The 19,077-nt window shown below is 47.4% G+C and overlaps 1 protein-coding gene across 1 annotated transcript in view; it reads left to right on the forward strand.

The window, feature by feature from the left end:
* The window catches only part of LOC121072794 (cat eye syndrome critical region protein 2), a 100,970-nt gene that overhangs the window by 61,425 nt on the left and 20,468 nt on the right, over nucleotides 1-19,077 (forward strand). The window contains exons 3-9 of the mRNA XM_040562754.1: nucleotides 6,948-7,131; nucleotides 7,862-8,001; nucleotides 8,486-8,590; nucleotides 9,214-9,263; nucleotides 11,667-11,836; nucleotides 12,561-12,638; nucleotides 17,394-17,550. Coding sequence (XP_040418688.1) covers nucleotides 6,948-7,131; nucleotides 7,862-8,001; nucleotides 8,486-8,590; nucleotides 9,214-9,263; nucleotides 11,667-11,836; nucleotides 12,561-12,638; nucleotides 17,394-17,550 — 884 coding nt within the window. The remainder of the gene's footprint in view (nucleotides 1-6,947; nucleotides 7,132-7,861; nucleotides 8,002-8,485; nucleotides 8,591-9,213; nucleotides 9,264-11,666; nucleotides 11,837-12,560; nucleotides 12,639-17,393; nucleotides 17,551-19,077) is intronic.

Consider the following 19,077-nt stretch of genomic DNA (forward strand, 5'->3'; position numbering starts at 1 on the left):
CTCCTCGGTCACTTTGCTCTGCTGCGGTGAAACATTTTGAGGAGAGGCCTTTCAAGGTGCTTATTGTCCTTGAGTCTCTGCCAGTCTGATTGCCCAGATGACAAGTTGGCCCATGGACTGAGGAGTACGTGCCTTATGTTGGCTTGCACACCTTCCAAGTGAGCTGCACGCAGAGGGCTTGGAAGGAAATAGGGAATATACCTTATCCAACCCTTTTTTCCCTACCAGAAGGATGAGATAGTATCTTCTTTCCCCACTGCATCATGCCTGACTTAGTTTCTGAGTAAGGTAAATGGTTTGAAGGTAAAGTACAAACCGGTCCATAAGCCTTCCTCCCCCACCTCAGATAAGAAAGCTCATTAATACAGTAAAAAAAAAAAAAAAGTCTCCATTGTTACATGAGAGCTCAAGGTCAGGCTGGTAGTAGTAACTCATATTGCTTCTGAGGTCAGCCTAAGCTTTCTCTTTCTGACAAGCCAGGATAGATTGATCTTGGGGGCCCTTACATTATTTTTTCTTCTGAAATAGGCTTTGCTTCTCCTGACCCTGTTAATGATGTTTGACTGAGGTCATCCCAGCAAACCCTGAATCCTTCCCATTACCTTCTAGTGGGCTTGCCTTTGTGCCGAAGCATTGTATGCTTGTTAAGAATTAAGCTTTCCCAATCTCTACTGTAGCAAAGAAACTGTCTTCACTGGAGAGGGGGGAATATCCTGAATGCCATCTGTCAGTTAGTGCTCTCATTAACACCTGAGTGACTCCCAACACCAAGCTGGTGCCTTCTTGCCAATTCAGAACTTAAAAGGTGCCAGCCCATAAGGTGAAATATCTTCAGTCCGTAAAATTAATTCTGTGATAAAACGTCTGTTCTGATGAGACCTTGATTTTTTTGTTGTTTCTTTTAACTAGAGAGATCACAGAGGCAAAAACAGTTCTCTCGTGCAGTGTGAATTAGATACCCTATAAGTCTTTTTTCACGTATTACTGAGACCCTTGTAAGCATTGGTTATGCTGGGTGGCTGAGGGAATCCAAGCCTTTTTTAGCTTTTAAAGCTTTTATAGGATAAATGTATCACCTCTATTATTTTTCTTACTGGTGAACTCTGTAAAGGGAACTACAAGAGTAATTCTATTCCTGTTCAAATAAATAGTCTTTCAGAGAAAGGTTGAGCTCTCCCAGTCTTGTTTTCCATTTCCCTCCCACATACTACGTTGAAAATACCTTAGGTAGAAGGTGGAGGTGGCCTATTATTGTTTCTGCTCTCTCTCCTCCTCTGGTTTGGTCAGGGTTCTTGGTTTTAATCTCAGTGCAGAACAATGCACTGTCTGGGATAAGACATAGGTCAGGCTTGCCATTTTCCCAGCAGGTTTAGCTCAAGAGCGTTCCAGTATTTACTCTTCCGTTGCATTTTGTAAATTAAATGAAACGAAACTTAAAACACTGTCAACATGATAGATACTCTTGCTAGTGGGTCCAGGCAATTATATGGCATCTGAACTTTCAGAAGGCTTATCTGCATGTGCCAGCAGTATCTGAGCATCGGTGAGAGATTTTTGTCTCCAGTGTTTTCAGCTCCTTATCCTAATGTTTCTTTTTATCCAATATTTGCTCTCATGGCGTCGGGGATTTTGTGGGGTTTTCTTTTGGTTTGTTTTTGTTTTGTAGTTTTGTTTTCTTTTTTTGTTTTCTTTTTTAATTGAAGTGGTGAGGGGGGGGAGTAACAAAATTGTAACAAAATTGGCAGCAGTAGACCGCGTAGGGAAGTATGCTGTGACAGTAATTCCATACTTGGGCCGTGGCACCCTGCCTGCGGGAAGTGCAGATTGACACGGGGACTCTCTTACTGAATCAGTGTTTGTTTTTGCTTTTGTTTTTTTGGCTTGATTTTGTTTACAGTTTCCTAGCCAAGATTTGATGTACTTTGGAGACTTTAAAACTAAAAGCACAAGTGACTTTGCTTCCTTTCAGCATGAGGATTGAAACAACAAAAAAAAAAGCAACAAACAAGCAAGTGTGCGTGTGTGTATGTGCGTAGCTGTAGCCCTAACTGTACTGGGTTCACTCAGGAGGAATTTCACGTCGCATTTGCCCTACAGGGCATCTGTGGGGCTGGAGTCCCTGCGAGCAGCTGTCTTCTCCCAACAGAGCTCACCAGAAGCTCCGAACAATTTTTTCTTACGTATCTCGTCAACCCCGTGAGGTTTTCACTCTCTTTCAGCAGCCTCCAAAGGAGGCCCTCGGGGAGGCATGTAAGCACCAGGACGGGGGCTTGCTCCATGCGCTGGCCTCGCTTTTCAGAACATGGCCCAGAGCAGCAGAACCCCGTGCGGTGGGAAGGGTGCCTCCGAGAGCAGGGCAAGCCACAGAGACAGGCTGCAGAACTGGGACGGCCAGGGGGGAGGAGTCCCCAGCTCCCCTTCCCCGGAGCGCAGAGAAACCTCCCTCTTCGGAGAGGCAGCCGGTCGGCAGATGGTCGGGCTGCGGCGCTGGGCTCTCGGGGGGTGTATAATTTCTCCGACTGTTCTGGACGCTGATACCCATGTTGGGGAGGAGCCCCTCCTTAGCCTTGCTCCTGCCGTCTTTATGCCCTGATTTTTTTGCAGCTGCTGCTAAAGATCACAGGCAACTTGAGCTGCAGCCTCGCCAGTACTCTTGTGGATTGTCTGCAGTTATTCCTCCCCTTTGACACTGATGTGCTAGGTCGTGTCCTTCCCTGTGTCCCAGATTTCCTTTATATGTGTAGAGGTCCACAATGTATGATAAAAACTTTCAACTACAGGTACAATTCAGCTTGAGCCCCTTGAAAATCATTGCAAAAAAGGTAGGGACCTATGACAACAGCCCAGTGGTTTCACAGTCAGGGATGAAAATTATGTTGGGTTCATGAGAGAAATCAGCTGCATCCACTCAGATGTATTGCATAGATACATATTTACCATCCCACCACTTCCCCACTGCAGTTATCCAAATTGCTTTGTGTGTTGGGTGGCAACTGCAAAGTAGGGGATGCAGTGACAAGTGAGGTTAACCTTGCCTTGTTTTCTGAAACATTAAAGGTGCAGAGAGAGGCTAGTGAAGTTGGGACGGGGAGAATACCTCTCTGGGGGAAGGAAGAAATTTTAGTCACAGAATGTTCTGAAGTAACTCTTCTGACCTCTTGTAGGTGATTTCTCTAATAGTTTTCCTTTGCTAATGAGCTGTGTGGAAGATTGTTATTGCTGTGTGGCAGGGGAAGAGAGAAGGGGGAGAAACAGTGACAGTCATTGTGGGCCATGGTCTCTCAAGTAGTTTCTAGGAACTCCAATTTACTTAAGGGAAGAGTTGATTTTCCTTTGGATATGTTTCCTGAGACAGAACGTGTGCATGCACCAACCCATTCCTCCATGTGATTTGCAGAGAAAAGAAAAGATATTGCTTGTTTAACATTGCTTTTGTTGGTTGAATCTTGTTAAAAGTCCCAGTGATGCTGAGAACCCTGGGAGAAGAGAGACCTCTGTCTCATCTCAGCGATCTCCTCCCTGCCTTCTTGTTGCCTATAAAAAGGTTTTTGGAGGTTCTCAACTGCAGCAGAGACTCTGTGGGACTGGCCAAATATGCAGGTGTGTCACTGTCTTTTTTGAGAGCTTGAAAAATAGTATTTGACAGCCTGCATCCACGTCATTCCGCTCCAGGACCCTGTCTGTCTGGTTCTTGGTTTTAGATTTTATGGCTAATGCTAAACAATTAGTCGCAAGCATTTCTGCTTTGTATGGGGAAGAACCCCAAGGGCAGAGTTCTCACAGATTGCTATGCTTCCTGTAGATTTTCTCCTCCAAACCAGGGGGTCTGTTTCAGAAACCCTTTTCAAAGGGAAATTTAATAGAGACCAGCCAAGTGAGACTAACCGTAGGTGTGGCAGAGAGGTTGAAGACGAGCACCCCGCATTTGTCTGGAGAAAAGAAGCCAGCCCCCATGAAGAGTGAAAATATAAATTGGGTAAGATTGAGAGTGATTGGGAATGCCTTGAGACATCTGGTTCCCATCTCTGGTTCTCATTTCTATCCTTATTCAAAGCGACAAATGCACAGTAGCAGTCTTTGAAAATTGATGGGGGTAGGAACTCAAAGTACTCTTGAGAACAGAGCTTGTAATGTATCGGACACTGGGTGGATGGCGGAAATTTCTAGTGTTAGCCACTTATGTGAAAGTCAAACTCAAACCAAATTGGTTAAGTCAACAGAGCCTGTCCCCAGGGGAAATGAGTTACATGGGCAAAGATTTCAGATGATCTTCTGGAATTGAGGGGCTTCCTGGATCAGTTTTCTTTGAGAGTAGTTGAAATGGTAGAGCAAGATCAGTGAACTCATGCAAGTGGTAAGAGCATATGTCTGATGCATACCTTTCCCCTGTTTTTTGTGGGAAAAGATTTAGCCAGAAGGCTAACAGGTCAAAGCTCTGTTCCCTTTGTTGCTTCTTCCTGGCATCCCATGTCACCACTAGTTTTTCAGGATCCTAGGAAAACTGTTTTTGCAGTCTGTTTTACTGGAAATAAACAGACACTCTGTATCAGATCTGCCAAAATGAGCTCAGGGTGCTGTAACTCAGATGCTGTTGGAGATACTACATACCCTTTCCACAAAGGGCTAAGCATCTGAATATGGGTGTTGGCCTTCTTTCAGGAAAGGATATTCTCACTGTTTCTGTTCTGAAAGCTTGAGTCAAATGTGTCTTTATACATATATGCGATGGTTTCAGTAAATATTTTGTATTTAAGCTCTCTGTGATCAAGTAGCACTCCCAAAGACAAAAAGATTATACAGAGAATCTAGTATCACACTTTTTTTGCCAAGTTGAAGTCATTGGCAAGTTGGATTAGGTCTTGAGGTATGAGGAAGTCACTGTGGAAATGCACAGCGACTTAAGGTAGATGTGTTGTGCATTGAATATTTCATTTGAGAAAGTATAGTTTCTGTATTTTTTCCCTAAAATTATTACTTGAGACAGCACAGAAATCATTTCACGGAGCAGTCGTCTTTATTGTGTTGACCAAATACTGTGAATTGTTTCAAGTTGCGTTTGATTGCTGATATTAGTGGGGCAAAACAATGACACTTGGAAATACCAACAATCTGCTCGTGTCATGCAGAAAAGAACAAACTCCAGGCTGTAAAAGGCACTAGATCCAGGTACATTTGAGCATCTGTTGTTAAATACAACCAGGGGGTGATAAAACTCATCCGGTGAGAGGAGTTAGCTCTGGGAGGTAAGTTTCCATTTGACGTCAGAAAGAAGCAGGTTGGTGGGGAGCAATCTGCGGGGTGGTAACATCAACTTCTCTCCATCTGAGGAGGAAGGGAAACGCTGCCAGGTGGACGTGGCTTGAGGAATCATGTGGCATCTGTTCCCTCGTTCTTGCAGTCTCACTGTCCAGTCACGGTCCTTGTAAAGGAAGTCCAGTCTTTACCAAACGTGTGAACACCCCTGTCTAATAGCTAACTTCATACTGACTTTGACGATCTTCTTCCAGTTGGATCATGCTCCTCTATCTCTTTGTTTAAAAATAATAGCTTTTGTAGTAGTTAGCAATTTCTCAGGCAAATGCAATTCTGTAGTGCTGGCACAGTTCCATTAATCATATAGAGTAATCAGTTTGTGCCAAAAACCTATCAAGTTGAGCTGCCTTTTTGAGAGCTGGTGGGAATGTGTACCCAGTGGTGTTCTTGCCGGCATATGGACTTCCCGTGTGTGCAGGAATGGCTGGGGTATGGGGGGGGTCCCCTTCTCTGTGCTCAGGGCACAGTGCTAGCAGACTAAAAGAGACTGGAAAGTCTCAGGTGTCAAAGTCATATGGAAAGATCTTGGCATAAAATTTTATGTTTAGGGACACATTTTATGTTTAGGGACGCATATCCCCAGCCCTTTTTCATACCCTCCCCTGAAACTTTCAGCAGTCAGAATAAGCTCTCCATAAAATATAGGCAGGAGCTCTTTTAGCCTTAAGCTCCACCAGCAATTTGATATATGTCAGATAGGAACATTTATCCTCAATGTCAGATGAGAGTAAGAAATATGTGTTTCTTTGGGTTATGTGGTGAACTGCTGGCAAAGAAAAGAGGATTTAATGTGGCCCAGCTGGCAAATGAGAGAGACCATTTTCGTGGTAGTGCTGAAGAGCTCAAATGTTCAATTTGATAACCTGGGAGACTTGAGAGAAGAGAGTCCTGTAGGCTGAACCCTGCTCAGGAGGTCCACTCGTGTTGGAAGCAAACCTTGTTGTGTAGCAGGGCCCGAGCCGAGTGCATTAACTGTGCAGTTGTCCTGCCAGAGCCACAGGTGGTGGAATGGGCAGAAAATGTCAGCACATTTGGGGACCAAGGGTGAGGGGAACAGGGGCTGCTACAGGAGTGTGGGAAGCATATGGTAATGGAGCAGGGAGGAAGTGGTGGTGGCAGAGAAGATCAGCTACAAGAAGTTTCAAACCACAGAACTAGCGCATGGAAAATTATTGAAGAGGGAGAGGGAGGAGCAGGGTTTAGCAATGGCAGATGTGAGGAGCAAATGGAAAAGTGAAGATAAGGGTATCTGCATGAGATGGAGAGAGGCAGAAGGGGATCAGACTCATGCACTTCGTTGCATCCTGGTTTAGCAAAGGGTCGATGTTGGTGCTAGCACAAGGCAGGGCCTGCAGGGACGGAAAGAGGATGGGGTGGGATCATGTTTAGCTTGTTCTTTCAGCTTGGAAGTCATTGAGTCCTGCAAGCTAAGCTGTCTGTGTATAATGTGAAATCCCATGGTGTTGCAACTAGATCGCTCTGTCTTGAAAACCTGAGTTACAGAGCTGCAGTTAACTGTAACCATCGCAGGGCACGCTTCTCCTTCAAGCACTACCTGTCTTTGCAGTGCATGTGTTCGAGTTGCTCCAGGCAAACTACAGTGAGTGTGTGTGGGCATTTGTTTCCTTGGTCAGATCCCAGACGTTTCACAGCTACCTGGAGGACATCATCAACTACCGCTGGGAGCTGGAGGAAGGGAAACCCAACCCGCTGCGGGAGTCCACCTTCCAGGAGCTGCCCCTGCGCACCCGGGTCGAGATCCTGCACCGCCTCTGCGACTACCGGCTCGATGCAGATGATGTCTTCGACCTCCTCAAGGTGTGTTGGGCAGTTGGAGGAAAACATGGGGCTGCAGGAGCTGGGCCAGATTAGGGAATCTTCTTGAGAAGGGAGAGGATGCCACTGTTAAGTGAATTTTTAGGCCAGGTACTTGGTGGTGCTGTAGGGAAGGGGTTCCCCATCTCGTTCCCCAACCCTTACCTTGCAGGTGAACCAAGGCAAACATGCAGGACTGCTCCCAGGGCTCTTGTTCTACAGGGATGTGTTTGTAATACAAGTAAATTGGTTTCGTTGGCTACTCTTCCTAAGAAGACTGAATTTGGAGATGCTCCAACTGCGATGGCAGGGCTGGGCGAGCTGGGGCTGTGCCGCTGAGGGATGGTGTGAGATGAAAGGATGGGGCTGAAGTGAACCGGGGGCTGGGGGAAGGGTGGTGGGGAGGGGGAGGGAGCTTCTCAGGGCTGTGCGTGACTGTCGCCAGAGCTAATTAGACCTTCGCTGTCAGGAGCACCAGAGATGAAATGTTAAAACGAGGGAGGCCATTCAAATTAGAGATGCCAATCTCAATCCCTCCTTAGACGGAGAGCGAACGTTGCCTTCCCCCTGGAGTAACATTTTCCCAGATCGGCCTGGAGGAGCAGCTGTACTGCTGTTGTGGCATGGTGGGAGGGAGGGAGGTGTTTGTGGAGGGGTGTCATCGTGTTTTGTGTGACAATGTGGCCGCTTTTCAACTTGTCACTGTCTGGCGGGGGGCTCCCTGTGGGCACAGGGCTTGGACGCCGACAGCCTCCGTGTGGAGCCGCTGGGCGAGGACAGCAGCGGTGCCCTGTACTGGTACTTCTACGGCACACGGATGTACAAAGAGGACCCGGTGCAGGCGAAAACCAACGGAGAGCTGGCTCCAGACAGGTAACAGCCCCTCAAATGCCCCTGTGCCCAAGCAGGGGCATGGTGGGAGGGGGGCGGCAAGGCCAGCCCGACCGGAGGGGACTCCGCCTGACTGCTGTTGTCCCGGCGGGGGCGGCTGGGAACGAGAGGCCGCGGTGGTGCGGGGTGAGAGCGAAGTTGCCAAGCAGACTGTGAGCTGCCCCGCGTGGCGCATTGTGCCGGAGCCAGCCTGCAGCCTTTGTGGCACCAGGAGAGCCTGCTGCGGAGCGATGCTGCCTGCCCCACCGCATTCCTCGCTGTCTGCCCCGCACCACACCGGCGGCTCCCAGAGCAGGCTCCCAGCAAGGGGGAAGCCCTCGTCTTTTCCCCTCCCTCCCCATCTGATATAATCCCTCCTTCGATTTGGTTCCTAGCAGCTGTTCCAATTTCCCTGCCCTTCTCTCTCCCTGCCAGCCGCGGTTCCTGTGCTCAGTAGATATTTCATGGTGGTTTTGCTGTTTTGCAGGGGGTGTGGGGGGCAGACAAACACCCCAAATGTTCCTGGGAAAACAGGCAAGAGACGAGGGCGACCCCCTAAGCGGAAAAAACTACTGGAGGAAAATTTGCTGAGGTATGGAAAGGTGGTTCCTGCAAGAGACATAGGATGCATGTGTTCCCAGAGGGAAGTCTCTCTGATATTTCTCGCAATTAGTAATATAATGTGCTTCTGGGGTTCCCCCAGTAAGTATGTATATATCATGCAGCCATAATTTCAATGCATCTCTGAAGTCAAGCAAGCTCAGGCTTGGTAGGTGCTTTGATCGCTCTCCAAAGAAAATTCTGACTGAGATGGATGCCAAGCTTGGTGAAACACTGGGTATCGCTCTTCCAGCTGCCTCACTTGATGCAGTTCCTCTGTGCAGTGCTAGGGGATACGCTCCTGATAAAGAGTGTTTTCAGTGTGCAGTGCTCGAAGCCAAAATCTTGGCTGCTTGAGTCAGTATAGATTTTGGGATACTTCCCATGAGAATTGAGATACTGTCCTTGCCAAATTCTAGCCTGCATCCTTCACTTCTTAAAATTTTATGAAGCTATGACAAGTGTGTATTTGTATGTACATAAATATAATGGATGGGCTTTTTGCATGTTTTTTGTGTGCAGTGATTGCTGTATCCCCATTCTTCTCAGAAGTGTCTTGTTTTCAGTGATGTGAAGTATTGTATTTATTGTATCACTTCTCTTTCTTTTTGGTAGGGAGAAGGCAGAAGAGAACATGCTAATCCGTGAGACTCAGATAAGAAATGGTAAAGAGATTTTCTGGGGTCAGGGTTGATATTATCAGCTAACACAACTCCAAAATTATCAAAGCTCAGGGAGTTGCCTTTCTCAGGAAAGGGGGAGTCCATCTGTCAGTGGTCCAGCTGAGTCTGGAAGGAGGGGTTAGTGTTACAGGCTGCCCTGCAGCTGGGAGCCTGGGCACCTGCCTGCTTCCTATCTTATCCTGGATTAGTTTGGGATGAACAAACGCAACATATTGGGTTACATGAAGCCTTAGGGGCCCACCTACTCACTAAAGTTGATAGAAATGGGTTGTGAATGGCCCTCACTTCTCTGGGAGGGAGTTGAACACAAGCCCCTGTTTGTAGCAGGCACATTTTTTCTTTCATGCTGCATGCATGGGCTGGGAAGAGAGCTGGGTCAGTGATGCCAAGATAGGGAAGGACCTTTCTGATTCTCCTCACCTCTCCCTCCAGTGTCTGTTGGCTGAGCTTGGTGCTGTGTAAATGACGACTTGGGGATACCCACCTAAGGGTTAATGAGGCAAGCAGGAAAAGAGAGTTGGCAACATAATGTGCAACTGAGTCCGAGGAGGCCAGGGCTCATTTGTCATACATGCGAATCCCTTGGCTTCCACATAACTCACGGGCTCAGCCTGCCCGTTCCTCCACAATAAAAGGCAACTGTGGCATTGTCTTTCCCATGCCTCATTCCCTTCTGCCTTTGTGCTCAGATTTCCTGGCTGCTGCTCTGGAGTTGGGAGGCAGAGCTGCAGCTACGCGCGTGAGACACTGGGTTTTATCAGATCATTGTTTTCTAGCAAATTGTGCCGCTTCAGCTGTGGAGTAATCTTCTGGTGGCACAAAGCAGTGCATTAGCCCTGGCTGCTTTTGAAGCCAGTCAGCCACAGGCAGCTGGCAGGGGAAGGGAAAAAGAGGGGGCAGGCTTCAGGGCAGCGTGCAGGTGAGCTCCCCACTGCAGGGTTAGCTGCAATAACTTGAGATGTCACAGCCCTTAGCCATCCGATGCCTCCTTCGGCCAAAGGAGACAGTATCACAGAGCCAGGGCGACAGAAGCTATAGCACATGGTTGCTGCTTTGCCCTCTCTGGTCCCTGGTATGTTAACATGAGCTGCAGCCGATGGCAGGTTAAGCTGTCTGCTGGCCTGTGACCTGCAGCTACCATGGCATTGAGGTTCCCGACCAAGGGCAGGTGGCCGGAGGGAGGCTGCAGCTCTCCGTCCTTCCTGGGGCAACCTGATAGCTCACATGCAGGAGCCACTGGTAGCTCAAATCCACAGAGGGCCTGGGGTCATGTTCAGAGAGAGAGGGGCTCTGTTTTTTCGCTTGTTTTTATTTTTCATTGTTCATTTTCTTGAAAATGCAGTGAGAAGCTGCATGTCATTTGCTGTTGGGGGGGGGGAGGTCATTGCTTTTTTCCAGTAGACAGTGGTTAGCCTGACTTTTCTTGAGGCAGCTGAGAACCCCTCAACCCAAAAGGATTTGAGCCAACGTCTTCCCCTCTCCAAAAGTGAGCCACAAGCTCTCTGCTTAGAGAGCATCCTGGGGCAAAAGCATGCAAGTTGCAACTGATGAGGCTTCTCTGCTCTGTGTAAACATTTGTGCAGCAGGAACTGCGTTCCCTCTTTCCAGGTGGGTGTTCCAACCACCATGCGAGAGCGCCTTTTCTTCACCATTAATATTCAAATGTTTCACACAAAGTGGAACAGCTCTGAATGTCTTGGTAGTTAGGACATGCTTCAGAGTGGTGGGAGATCTGCTTCAGATCCAGCTCTGGATTAAGCAGGGATGGGATGTGAACTTTTGCAACTTCCCCAGCATCTGGCAGCCCGATGAACCCCATCCTTCACTTCCTCTTCAGTTCTTTCAAGTGCTTGCAAACAAAATGTTTCATTTGGGTAGAATGGAAGGTTTTATTCACCGCAGCAAAGGTTTGCAGTACAAAAAAAAAAAAGTATTTTTTCAAATAATGTTCATTTTCATTGTTTTTATTCTGCTGCCAGACTAAATCAGGCATTTGCATTGCCCTATGTCCTGCTCTGGCTGACAGCCTCCATTACAAGAAACAAATCCTTCCCTCTGGTACATCATAACTGGAGTGGAGGGTTACTGCAGGGATGTCACACCACCTTTACTTCTTCACCTATGTAATTCCTCTGTCTTGGCATCACTTTCAGTGTCACCAGGGGAAGTAACCATACTTGTGGTAGCTTGAGAGTTTTGGGTCTCTAGCAGTGCAGTTTTTAGGCACACTGACAGTGCTTCCCCTGCTAGAGCATGTTTCCCATAACAGTGACCATGGGCAGTATCTTTTCCTCTTCCCAAGCCCTGAGGGCAGGAGAAGAGAAGGGATAAAGAAAAGTTTAGTCATAACTGCTGTGGAGATAACATCCTTTCATGTTGTTGAAGGGTCCCAAGGGCCAGGCCGTGGGACATGGTGGCTGCTGTGTCAGACGGAAGAGGAGTGGAGGCAGGTCACAGAGAGCTTCAGAGAGAGGACTTCCCTTAGAGAGCGGCAGCTCTACAAACTCTTGAGTGAAGACTTCCTGCCGGAGATCTGCAACATGATTGCACAGAAGGTGAGGAGACATGACATCCTGTTTACCTCTGTTTGACTGCTTCCAAGAGCATGGACGTTTGCTAATTGAAGGAAAGCTAAATCCAAGCAGCTGTCACCCCGTCCTGCTCCCCTCTCCAGCCTGCAAGTGCCCTGGATGCAGGGGCTGTCTAGCTTACGCATGGGGAGAAGGATTCTCCCCACGGAGTGGTAGGGCTAGAGATCTGGTTGGTGATTGCACGGTAGCATGGGTAGGATGGCTGCAGGGGTTACTGTCTTCATCCATGTTGTGTGTCCCTTTTCTGCTAGCAGGGAAACTCTGCTTCTGAACTGCTGCGATTTACTGCCTGGCTTTTCTATGCAAGCTGCCTCTGATTTCACTTTTACTGCGGTTTCTTGGCTGGCTCTGCTAAAGGGGCAGTTGCTGCTTTAGCTGTCCCAGCTAAGTCTGCTTGAGATGGTATGTCAGAGCCCTTAGACTCCAAAGGGTGTTGTCCATCAAAGGAACGTTTTCAGGTGGGACAGCAGGAACAGGATCCTTCGTCTGGATGGCTTTGTAAAATGGGCTCTGCAGTCAGCGTGATATTCTTGGACTGAGTTCGATTTGTTTGTTTGCTGGCCTTGTAGAGCTAACAGGGATTTCATGGTCACTTCTAGCCCCCAGAGTTTCTCCTGCCAGTATCACCGATGTGCCCTAATTTCCTCCACTCTCTTTTTCCTTCCCTCAATTCTCAACCCTGTTTCAGGAGAAGCGTCTGCAGCGGACAGAGTTTTCTCCCAGGTGGATGTCTGACCATCAGCCCATCAAACCAATCAAGCAGGAGGTGAGGGGGGGTGCGAGGGGGAGGACAACGGAGGGAGGCGAGAGCAGATGCCTCCTGGGGGAAAAAATAAACCGCAGCATCGCTATTCAGTGGGAAGGAGTAGTTTGAAAGTGCTTGTGCTGAAAGAGAGATGGGTGGTAATGCCCGTCAAACGCAGGCTGACACTCGGGGTTTCTATGGCGAGCAGGGAGGTGCTGCCCTCTGGATCGCAGAGGTAACTGGCGTTGCCGCAGACGCTGGTGCAGCTGCATATGGAAATCTGTACTCAGCCTGGGGAATTCCACTTCAATGAAAGTGCTGGCACATTCGAGGCAGTTCAAAGAAAAGTTGAAGAAGGATGAGAGGGCTAGAAGAACTGGCTTACAAAGGGAAATGACAGAAATTCAGCCAAGGGGAAAACGTGAGGCTGCAAACACATGAGGGTGTAGATAGTGCAGAGAGAGAGAAGAATGACTTGATGTAGTACAGAGCTGAGCTAGGAGGGGGTCAGATGGAAATGGAAGTCACAATTTAGGCTGCTTAAAGAAATGCTCATCAAACTGTAGTATTGTCTGCTAAAACAGCCCCTCCATGCCTCCTCACCCTCATCTTCTCTCTACCCCATTGGTGTAAAAGCGCTGCTGCTTGCGGGTCTGTGCAGTGAACCAGACCCAGAAAAACGGCTAGAGTTAAATATAACCCTTTTCTTTGGTCAGTTATTTTTGAACATAGATCAGTTTTCCGATCCAGTTCACCACACAGCCCCCAACAGTCACGTTGGCACAGCCAGGGGCATGGTGCGGTGGAGATGGGGGTTCTTTGAACTGGCAACTGCTACCCAAAGAAATTGGTCAGGCAACACAGGATTAGCTCTAGAGGAAAAAATGGCTTGATTCTATCAGGCCATGGCATAATCCGTCACTGCAGATGTAATGAAAACATAGTTACCTGTTGTTTTGTCCCAGAATGTTGTCAAACCCTGGGAAATTGAACTGCAGGGAATATTCCACGTGAGTCAGGGGTTCCTGCAAAACAAAGGAGAAAGTACAGTTCCCCACAATAAACACGATTACTTAAAATACATAGAGGAAGGAAGAGCCTCTCATCATGCTGCAGATAAAAGCCTGCAGAGAGGAAAATAAGACCCTGGCGATGGTCAGTTTGGGGCCAGCACTGCCCTCTGCAAAGCCCACCGTCCAGGAAGCACAGGGCCACGTGTTTGTTCACAGGCAGCAGAAATCCCAGGGGAGGAGGGGAGTGGGAAACACATGGAGCCTGAATGATGCTAATCAGTACCGCAGGTGCTCCAGGTCTGTGGCGGCAGAGGGCTGTTAATTGCTGCCTGTGGGCCAGTGAAATGTTTTCCAGTGAGCGGGGGGCCCTCCTGGCTCCTGCTGCAGTGGGGAGTGGGGACTTAGCCAGCATGAGGATGGGGAATCTCTGGGTGGTTGTGCCGGCTACCCAGCGGGATGCAGCACGCAGGGGAGCCAGCGATGGTGCCAGGCATCTGATGGCTTGTTGGCTGAGTGAGGGCTGGGCAGCAGGCAAGCCTCAGGGAGAAAACTGTCTCCCGTGCAGGGGTGACCCCTGCCTCCCGGCCCCATTAGATGGATGCCGTGTTGGTCTGAGATGCAACTGCTCCGTAGGCTCCTAATCCTGTGGGGGATTTCTCAACAGGTGGTTCAGATTAGCTCCTCATTAAAGAGCTGCCTGAGCAGCACCCTCATTAGGGCAGTGCTGTGGAAACTGGAGCAGGGAAGGTTTGGAGGGCGAGGGGCCAGGGTGCCCGTGCCTCCTGCTCCTGAAGTCTGATACTTGCTGTCTGAGAGCAAAGTAAAAGGCAGAAATTTGGCCCTTTTGGGGTCCGGGGGGAGGCAGCAATGTTGTGTCCTGGAGTGCTCTCTGGCGGAGGGAAGGAGGTGGTGGTCACAGAAGTGAGAGTTGGTTTGCTTGTTGTTGGCTTTTTTCGTGCAAGTGGGAATGAAGCTGGAGAAATGTTCTCTTTGCTGCTTCTTCATTCAAGAAGGAAGTTTAACTTGTGTTGGTTTCTTGCTTTTGTTGTGCCAATGGGTGTCTGCTTCTATCACATCTAGTAGGAGTTTGAAACTTGCTATCTATCTTTTGTTTGTGTTTGTTTGCTTATTTTTTAACCCTGAGATGAACACCCTCAGCTCCAATGGGCTTCAATTGGGACAGCAGCAGCAGGCAGTAGGTCCCTCTGAAATTCAGGCTGTTTCTGTGTCTGACGTGTCTTGAAGAATCCACCCAGCATTGCCACTGCCCTGCAAGCACCACAGTGAGCAAATGCAGTTGTTACGGGCATCTGCTGCAGTCTGTGGTTTCTGCCTTTCCCTTTTCCTTCTCTTCCTAGGTTTGCCAGGTTGACATTCTCCCCTTTGCTAAAATCGTCTCGTTGTCTTGTCAGCATGATATTTGTGAAGGGTTGATGCGGAACATGCTATGGATTCTGTCTTGCGCCGTTACAGTATATATGGGGTGCTCGATGCACCCAGTAGGCTTGGAGAGGTCCTGGTGGGACTTGGGTGTTGTGTTCGTGTTTATGTAGGTCGTGAATGGTGGATGCTGCATGAATCTAAGGGAAGGGGAGGTCTTACCTGTGCGCCAACATTTGCACAAATTAGTGTGGCATGTCAGGTTGGCTTAGATCTACTGGCTGGAGAGTCCAAAGGCTGGTGGTCGCATCCTCAATTAAATATCTAGTGTGCTGCTGACTTCTGAGGGCTGGTTCCTGCTTACCTCTTTCTCTTCCTGTTGATGGTTTTGTTTGGTTTCTATTGCAGTTTAAAGATTGGACAGGAAAGTTAGGACGAAAGATGTTTAAAGACTGTCAGGATCAGGCCTGAAAAGAAGTTTGTAGTGCATGAGCAGAAAATAAGATAGGAAAGGGATATGAAAAAGAATAAAGAGCAAAAATGTAGAACCCAATTCTTTAAGTTATCTTCTTCTACTTGACATACCAGTGTCAGTCCTGGGCATCCTGGTGCTTAGATATTGATTAGTTGAAGGAAATATCTGAGAAAGACAACTGGAATGATTAGGGAGCTGGAAGGATTGTTTTGTAAGGAAACATTTAACCTAATTACAGAAACAGAAGATTTGTGCAAGTGTCTGAGGAAGCCCATAAACATTGGAATGTGACTGAAGAAGAGGGGAATTTATGCTGAACTAGAAAAGAGTAACTAGGAATAATTGGATGGAATGAGGGGATGAAAAATTAACTTCAGGCTGAATGTGAGGAGATGCTGGCTAACCTAAAGGAGTGTGGACTTGCAGAATGGTTTCCCTAGGAAAGCAGTGGAAGCATTAAGTACTAATAGTTGGCAAAGAACATAGGCAGAGTTTCCTTGTGGTGACATCATGCTGTGGCTTTCACCTAAAAAGATGGCACAGAATAGGTGCTTTTGCTGTCCAGTCTGTCTCTAAAGGCAGGATATGGACTTGATATTGTGAAGAATCCTATAGCGCTCCCTTGGACACTTTTCTGTAGCTGCTGGTGGTTGAAGTGTAATTCTCTTAATGTATTTTTGCTGCTGAGGACAGGACAATAACGTGGTGCTTGTCCACGGAGAGCTGCAGGGGGAGATTGTAGGGCAGCATTGTGTAGGGGAAGGAAAGGCAGAGAGGGAATGAATGTGCAGTAAAACCAGACAACATTTCTAGGCATTTATCAAAACACCCCGAGGTTCCCCTTCTAGGCAACAAAACAAGGACAAAATAGTAATCATAGTGCCAGATTTTTTCTGGGGATTAATAATAGGCCTAGGGAAGTTGATGGTCTGAGCAGCAGCCAGGGGACCCCAGCTGATTGCTAATCCTCAGGAAATACCTTCTGCTTAAGTGGTGGTTGCCGGTTAGTCCCTGAAATGAAGGTGGACAAAACTGTATGCGCATTGTTCTTTTCTGGTCAGTATTCCTTGCTGATAAAGCACACATACCTTGATCTTGCAGAAGTCAAAGAGGTGGAAGTAGATGGCTGATTCATTTGTCTTATAATTAAATTAAGCCAATAAAGGTAATTCCACACTGCCATATACATACCTCTCACTTTATTGGAGAAACAGGAGCAGGCAATTCCTGGTCTGAGAAGTGTGCAGTCTAAGTGGGATCAAACACAGCCTTACAGCCTGCTGGGCATGGGGAGGTAAGGAAGTGGGGCAATAAAGAGCCAGGCGTACTTGAATGAGAAAGCTGGCCAGGGGACCCAGCAGGAAACAAAACAAATGACTGAGAGCTAGTTCATGGGAGATTAGCTCATAGAAATATGGTGGGCCTTAGTTTGAATGGGAAAGAAAAACACTCCAAATGATACCTTGACGTAAGGCTGTACCGGTCTCCTTTTCTATCCTAAGTGCTGAGTATTTTATAGCAGAGCAAGGTTCAGCATAGCAGTTCTTTCTGCTTGCACTTGTAACTCGGGACTCAGCTAGCTGGAAGGGGTGTAGGTGTTGCATAGGGGTGACAACAGCCAGATTCCTTTGCCCAGAAGGGAAGTCCATGTGGTACATCCCTGGTGGAGCAGCAGTTTGCCTAACCAATCACTTCTCCTTCCTTTGCCTTTCAATCAGTAGGGTTTCATTGCTTGGCAAGTAACTTTCCTTCACATGTTGCTTATTATCTGAGAATTCATATGTACATCTTTGTTGTTCCAGCTATTCCCTGTAGGTATACCTTAATACTTGCACAAAGTAAACCTGCCTCTGCTCAGACTTGAATAAGCCAGTGCATTACAGTTTTTTGTGCACTGTTTTGTCACAGGTAAACCCGAATGTGCTCAGTTCGATGGAGAAGCAGAGGCGCAGGGAGGAAGAGGAGGAGCGCCAAATCCTTATAGCAGTGCAGAAGAGGGAGCAGGAGCAGCTGCTAAAGGAGGAGAGAAAAAGAGAGATGGAGGAGAAGGTCAAAGCAGTGGAAGGTATGTGCGGCCAGTGTGAAGCAGAGGCGGGAGATTTCAAAGCTGAGTCTGAGATCTTGAATTAAGATCTGCTATTTGTATCCCTCCCCTGCCAGGCAAGCTAATGGGAATAACTCTTCTTGGACTTGGCTTAGATAAATTGGCCTGACTGTATTTTCTTTTTGCCTTGTCCACCTCTCTGTGTTGATGGCTGTTCTCTAGTGTTCCCTTCAGTTTTGTCTTCTTCCTCAAGTCGTACTCATTTTTTCCTTGCCGTAGCTGTATTTTTCTCCTGCTATCCATATTGTTCCTCAGTTTCCTTCTTTTGTCTCCTCACTGGGGTTCTCATAGATTTCCCTCTGCGCGGGATTAGCTGGCTTAACTCTTACTGAATAGTATTTGGTCCTTTTGGCCTACTGCATGATGAAAGGAGGATTCCTTTCAGGGAGAAAGGGAAGGGGACAACATGGGAGTAGTGATTAGTAATTTTGTATCGCTCTGGACCTCATCAGCTGGAGAACTAAAGGTGAGGGAACCAGACTAAATAGAGCACTGGCAGGCAGCAAATTCAAGTTTTGGCCTTGTTTTTTCACGTTTTTAAGTTTAACACAAATATAGGCTGTTCTGCAAGAAACAATGGTCTTGCATTTAATACATAAGTCTGAGAGACAGACTGGAGACATTCAGCCTGTACATGTAGGTACTGGTGTCTCATATCTAGCCACCACCTCTCTTAGCCTCCCTTACAGAGATTTCTGTATTTGCTGCTTTTGCCACAGTGGCTGGCTGGGCTGTTGCAGCTCCAGGGAAATGCTGAATATTGTCAGAAAACTGTTCTCACAATGCATGGCAGTATCACTATCGTGAATCCTTAGGTGGAGAAAGAATCAGAAAAGGAGGGGGGGAAAAAAGAGCTCATGCAAACCCTGTAAACTTTCCAAGATGAAACAAGTCTGCTACCGGATGTCTGGTAGCAGACCAGATGTTATCTAAGAATAGTTTCTTTTACCTGCTTACTTTCTAACCTTTCGAAAATCCAATTACTTGCTTGGCCTTTGGATATTTCTGGTTGCCGGTCTTGGCTAATCTGGTAGTTTAAACTCAGAATCATCCAGATTCCAGATCTGCTACAGATATCTGTATCACCTTGGCAAATTGCGTATTCTCTGTGCTTTAACTCTCCATCTGTATAGACAAAATTAATCTTCAAGATCCAGAAGAGTTGCAAAGATAAATCTAGTATTCAGAGTTGGTCAGGTATTGTTTTGATAAAAGTCTTGTCAATTTTGGGGGTAAATACAATGACTATGTCATCTGATACAAACGTACCAGAGCCACTCAAAAAACTGGCATGGGGTTGGGCAATAAGCTGTTTTTAAGCCATTTTGCATACATTAGTGCTTTTCTTGGCAGGCATGCTTTTATTTTGGTTTGAGCAGTTTCTTTCAATTTACTTCAAACTTGTTCCCAGTCAGTTTAGGCTAAGTCAAGAGAAGTCTGCTTTTAAACTGGTGCAAAAGCTGTTTGGAAAGGTTATTTAAATGGATG

This window comes from Cygnus olor, chromosome 1 (assembly GCF_009769625.2).
Source record: "Cygnus olor isolate bCygOlo1 chromosome 1, bCygOlo1.pri.v2, whole genome shotgun sequence".
In the NCBI taxonomy this organism is placed as follows: domain Eukaryota; kingdom Metazoa; phylum Chordata; class Aves; order Anseriformes; family Anatidae; genus Cygnus; species Cygnus olor.